The sequence below is a fragment of the Calypte anna genome, chromosome 3 (genome assembly GCF_003957555.1).
Source record: "Calypte anna isolate BGI_N300 chromosome 3, bCalAnn1_v1.p, whole genome shotgun sequence".
Classification (NCBI taxonomy): domain Eukaryota; kingdom Metazoa; phylum Chordata; class Aves; order Apodiformes; family Trochilidae; genus Calypte; species Calypte anna.
The window spans coordinates 36,889,391-36,894,962 of NC_044246.1; the positions used below are offsets into that span (position 1 = coordinate 36,889,391).

Sequence of the window (5,572 nt, forward strand, 5' to 3'; positions counted from 1 at the left end):
TTTGCCGGGACAGGAAGTCTGTCCCAAGGTAGCTCGCGCCTCCTGTGGGGAAAGCTTTGTGTCAGGCAGCCGAGCCGGGCGCCCCGGCTGCTCCTCAGGCAGCCTGGCAATGCAGGGCTTCCTCCGGGGCATCCAAGCGGGCATTGCCATCCCGGTGGCACACAGGGATCGGATAGCATACACCAGCCTCACGACTGCTGAAGGACTTAGAGCCGTAGGGAGGCAGAGGGCAGGACGGGGCGGGGCGGGGAGGAGGGCTTTGGACCGGGGCCACGGCCCGCCTCTCCCCGCCGGGCTTAAAATGGCGCCGTGAGCCAGGGAGGAGGCAGAGTGAGCAGTCATGGCGGGGGTTAAGGTGATCGTGACGCTGCTGGCTGCGGCCCTGATGTTTGCCGGCGCCGTCTTCGGTGCCCAGGACCGCCCGCGGCTCCTGGGGGCGCCGGTGGAGGTCGACGACGCCGACAACGACGAGGGCTTTCAGCGGGCCCTGCAGTTCGCCATGGTGGAGTACAACAGGGCCAGCAACGACATGTACTCCAGCCGGGTGGTGCGGGTCATCAGCGCCAAGAGACAGGTGGGTGCCGAGGCGGCTCGTATGCACGGCAGCGGCCGAGTTGGTCCCGGGCCGGGATGTGTGTATTAGGGTTGGTCCTGGCACCCTCCGAGCAACAGCTGAAAATGAGCTCGATTTGGGGGGGAAAATACCAGGCCTTAAGTTTGAGGGCTTCTCCAAGTTGTGCTTGTTTCTTGGGTTTTTTTTTTTCCCCTCCTGGGAAAAAAACCCCATGAGGTGAATAAAATCCTTTTTTTTAATAGCTTGGGCCTTTTCAATCTGTATGCCCTTGAGTGCTGTGTGTTATGGGGGAAGCTAGTGACTCCCTTGTGCTGCTGATGTGTTAACCAGCACACGTCTCTGTTTACTGACTACGGAAGCTGCACCGTGAGACTTGTTTACTTGGATTTCCTTTCCTGTTTTTTGAAAGGGTGCCAAGTGCCTTTCCCACGGAGCTTGCCACACACAGTCCCCTCTGTGCTTTTGTAGACTGGTTTTCATCATGTTGCTGAAAAACCGTCTCCCTTTCTGTTAGGCTTCTCTCATCAGGGAGCTCTATGTGCTGCTGATAAAGCTGTGTCTGCTTGCTTTGTTGCAGCTGGTGTCTGGAATCAAGTATGTAATGAAAGTTGAGATTGCCCGGACAACTTGCCCCAAGCCAGCAACTGATCTCCAGAATTGTGCTTTCCATGAGGCACCAGAGATGTCTCAGGTAGGTTCCAGAGCACAGTGTGCAGGTCCCTGGGTTTCCAGTCCCTTCCTTCTGACTGGCCTAGTAAAGAGAAGTCTGGGTGGTGTCTTGTCTTCTGCCCCAGCCAAGATCAGAGACCTTGAGGTTTTACAAACTGGTGCCCTTGCAGAACTGGTCTTGCCAGATGATGGTGACAGAAGCCTTTTAGCCTGTTTCATAAGTGGAGATCTGAGGCTGTAGCGTGTGGCAGACAGTATGCCTCAATCCTCTTAGAAAATGCTCATAGTCTGGATCACAAGGATATATTGAGGAAATTGCCAAGCCTACAGGACTCAGGGTCTACAGGTGTCCTGAGTCTGTATATCATTCTCTGCTCCTCTAGTCCCCCCTGGTGATATGTACATGCTTGACTTGACATGGTTTCCTAGGGTACTTTGATTCCTGTGAATGGTGCTTTGAGCTTAGCACTGATCACAAGAAGCAGATTACCCCTGTTCTCTCTGCCCTCCAAGCTGTTACACTAAAATTTTGTCTAATAGCAATGTTCTTTAAGGAGTATTTTAGGTCTTCAGGCAAGATGATCAAATATGCCTTGGTCTTGCCAGAATCTAGTTCTTTGACAGTGCTTCATTACTTGCATTAATCACAGTGGTAGGCTTACCTTCTCTGTGTACATGTACTTTCTGCATGTATAGGAAGTGTAACTGCACACAAGTGATCCATTAAACACCTAGCTAAGAAGCTTGTATGTACTATTATAATAGCCATAATGGCTTGAAGTGCACATACAGATTAGCTGTGCCTGAGAGCTTATGCTGGAGTATTACCCATACTGAAAGCTTTCCTTTGTGTGGATGGGCAAAGGAAGTAACCTTATCTTCAGAACTGCCGACAGCTTCCCTGTTAGTGTTCAACTGAGAGAAGTGATTAATCCAGAACACATACTAACAAGAGGGGTGTTCCAGAATACTTGTTGGAAGAGTGCTAATCTAGAGAGCCACGTAAGTGGTGTATGTTTTGGATCAGGTGGGTTATGAAATCATTGTATAACAGGTCAAGGACACTGTTTTATGCTCTTAATCTAATTATTGCTTTTTTCTCTCTCTCCTTAGCACACCATTTGTGACTTCGTAGTGTACACTGTTCCTTGGCTGAACCATATTAAACTACTGGCCAGTAGCTGCCACTAAGTCTACCTTGGTTCCAGCAGAGACCAGCAACCAGTTACTCAGATTAAAAAAAAAAAAAAGCAATAACACCAATTGAGATGGGCTTTGTCAATGCCTGTTAACTCGACTACTTATATGTGCTTGTGCTATGCAAGTTAAACTATGTAACTTTCCTTCAAAGCACAGTATGAGCTCAACTTTTTCTTCTTTGTAATTACATTTTAGAGCAGCTGTTCTGGTCTTTCTACACCTTTCCCAATAAAGTAACTCCAGCATCAGAATTCTGATTAAAGGAAAACTTGGTATCCCTGTTAAGTGACTGCTGTAAACATAAAAATTAATAGTTACTGTGATTGCATTGTTTTCTTTGAGATTCTGCTGTCTTGGAGGAAGGGTTTACTTTTATTTATGACCTAGTCTATCACTCCTGAATAAAGGGGTCAGAAAAAAATGGTGTCCTCAGAGAGTATCAGGCTTGGAAGCGACCCCTGAAGATCATCCTGATCATAGGGTAGCTAAAACCATGACTCCCTGTCCCTTAAACTGTCCACTGATTCTGAGTAAGTGGTGTTTTTGTGGGAGAATCACTGTTCGTTTGAAAACGCTGCAATACGTAATGCTTGATTTGGGAAAATGTGTGCTAAGACTGTGATCCCTTCTGGTCCTGACTGCTACACTGTTCAGTTGCAAGACAGCTGTGCTGTGTGTGAATTAGCAGTTCTGGTGTCTTCCTGCACTTTGAGGTGTTTTAGGAACCCTTACTTCCAGTGGTATCTGATCATTGCATATTGTCTCCTCAGCCTTTTTTCTGAGGGCAAAGCCTCAGGGCTTTCCTTCCAGTCCAAGTGGTAGCATGTCTGACTTCACTTATGATTGGAACTTTGACTGATAGAGCTGGAGGAACAGCTGCTTTGGCATACAGCCCATCATAGCTTCCCTTTACAGGCAGAGTTGGGTGTAGAAATGCACCCATGGTGTTAAGTGGATAACTGATAAGAAAGAAATGTTACCAGTTTAATTTTATAGCAAATGGGTATTGTCCAAAAAACTGGCTTGTTCTATGAGTGTCAATATTCTCCAGAAGCAGCCCTGCACAGCCAAGTGCATGAATGAGCCTGATAGAGAGAGCTCCACATCTAGAGGGGGGGAAAAAGCAAAACAAGCTTTTCTGTGTCATGTGATGTGATGTCCCAGAACTGAAGTAAAAGATGAGGATTCCCTGAGCAGAAGGCAAGTGAGACTGGAGCATGGGATTGTGCATATGAGGATTCTTGGTTTTCTATCCTGGAGAATGATGGGGAGGAAGGGCTAGGTTGCTCTTAAAAGAAATTACATCCTCAGATAACAGGGTCAAGAGAAGAAGTCTTGGGTGTGGGTGAAGGGGCTGAGGTGAAAAACAGGCTTGCTTCTTGTATAGTCCTAACAGTAGATGTCTGTGTCTTTGCTTCTCTGTTTTTTGAAGTAAACATACTTCTTTGGTGTAAATCTCACCCATGGATAAAATTAGGTCCAGTGTTCTGCCATGCTTTATGTTAATCCTCAAGCTCAAGAATCCTATGTCCAGGTCTGATGGCCCCATCTTGAAAGGAAGGTTTGAGGTGTGTAGAGAAGAGCTGCAGAAGTGATCTGATGGCTGGAGAAAGCATCTTGAGGTGAGAGGTATAATAGGGCTGTTGTTTTTTGTCTAAAATATGGTATTTTGACCGCTAACACAATTCTGACTTCAGGCATGGGTGGGCTTGGAGCTAATGAAGAAGAGAAAAACTAAGTAGAGAGAAACCAGCATACAAAATTGTGGTGGGAAATGAGCTTCCTAGGTGTGCATATTCTATGGGCTGCTCTTTCTCCCAGAGGAAATGCCACCTACTTCACTGCTGAGGTTTGATGAGCTTGTGGTGAGTACAAAGTAGATCTAGATGCCCATTGTCCAGGGGGGTTGATCTGGTTGCCCTACACCAAAGATGTTTATCCAGGACATGTTCAGATCCAGTGGGGGTTATTCCACTTGCTTCCTCACCATCATTGCTCCTATTCCCACTTAATACCATGCATGAAGGAGGCCTCTTTCTCCTGCCAGCCAGGTTAGTGACTCTGCAGGTATACATCTGTTGTGTTGTTGGGTCAGTAACCTTTCTGATTGAGGAAGTCCTGGTGCCAAGCCTCTCAGGTGCCTTCGCCTGTCATTTTTCTAACAACTCCCTTCATTTATATGTGCTTATTCTGTTTTCCAGCCTGTATATACAAGCAGTAGGCAGTAGTGAAGGGGGTCCATCACGCTTTTGGTGGGTTTGCCCATGTTTCCTTTTTATCATCTTGGCTCTGTGGACTAAATGGGTAATTCTTCTGATCTCCTTTGTAAGAAGACTAGGCAAGAAATGAGTATGTAGATGGATGTAAACAGTCATTTTCACCACTTTAGCTGTATTTATTAGACAGCAGCACTAAACAGCATGTGGGAAAAAGAATGGCCATGCCAGGGAAAACGAGAGTTTTGCGTTTTCATGTTGTAATGCCAACGGCTAAGGGCACCGATGAATGGCACAGATTACTGCATCTTCACAAGCTGCTGAGTGTGTCAGCCTTGGTGATTGTCCCTATGTACTTTGTACTCAGAGCAAATGCCAAAAAAATGCTAACCTAATTTGAGCACCTTCCACTGTGGGCTAAGTGTTATTTTGCATTTGCAACAGGCTAAGAGTGTTAGTGAAAGTTTCCCTGCCAAGGAAACTTATCTTGGCAAGTCTTTCTGCTTGGCTGGCTGGTGGTAGCTTGGTCAGCTGAACACTGGGCCCCATTTTTAGCTGCATTTGCTGCCTGACTTTCTCAAAAGATGGTGACATACACAAACAGATGACCAAGGGGGTGCTTATTTCTTGTCTTTTGTTATGCTTTGCTTGTATCTGGTGGATCAGTTCTAGGATCATGTTTCCTTAAATTTGCAGGAGTCAGAGCTTTGGTGCTGCTACAGCTCACAAACACAAAGCTTTTGCCTGGTACTGAGACTCAGGGAGAGATGCAGAGCCAGCTGGCTGAGAAGTGTAACTCTCCTTAGCAGTACCTTCACCTACAGATCTGTTCTTATGTGGATGAGACAGTTGTGTAAGCCATGATGTTTTCGGAGCCTGTGGGCATTACTGGTGTGCCACAACTGTGGCATGG

The 5,572-nt window shown here is 46.7% G+C and overlaps 1 protein-coding gene across 1 annotated transcript; it reads left to right on the forward strand.

The window, feature by feature from the left end:
* Window positions 1–276: 276 nt before the first annotated feature.
* LOC103538636 (cystatin-like) lies at window positions 277–2,755 on the forward strand. Its single transcript, XM_030447267.1, has 3 exons — window positions 277–574; window positions 1,152–1,265; window positions 2,357–2,755. Exons 1-3 carry the CDS (start codon window positions 341–343, stop codon window positions 2,432–2,434), a joined length of 426 nt encoding a protein of 141 aa, XP_030303127.1. The 5' UTR covers window positions 277–340; the 3' UTR covers window positions 2,435–2,755.
* The last annotated feature ends 2,817 nt before the right edge of the window (window positions 2,756–5,572 follow it).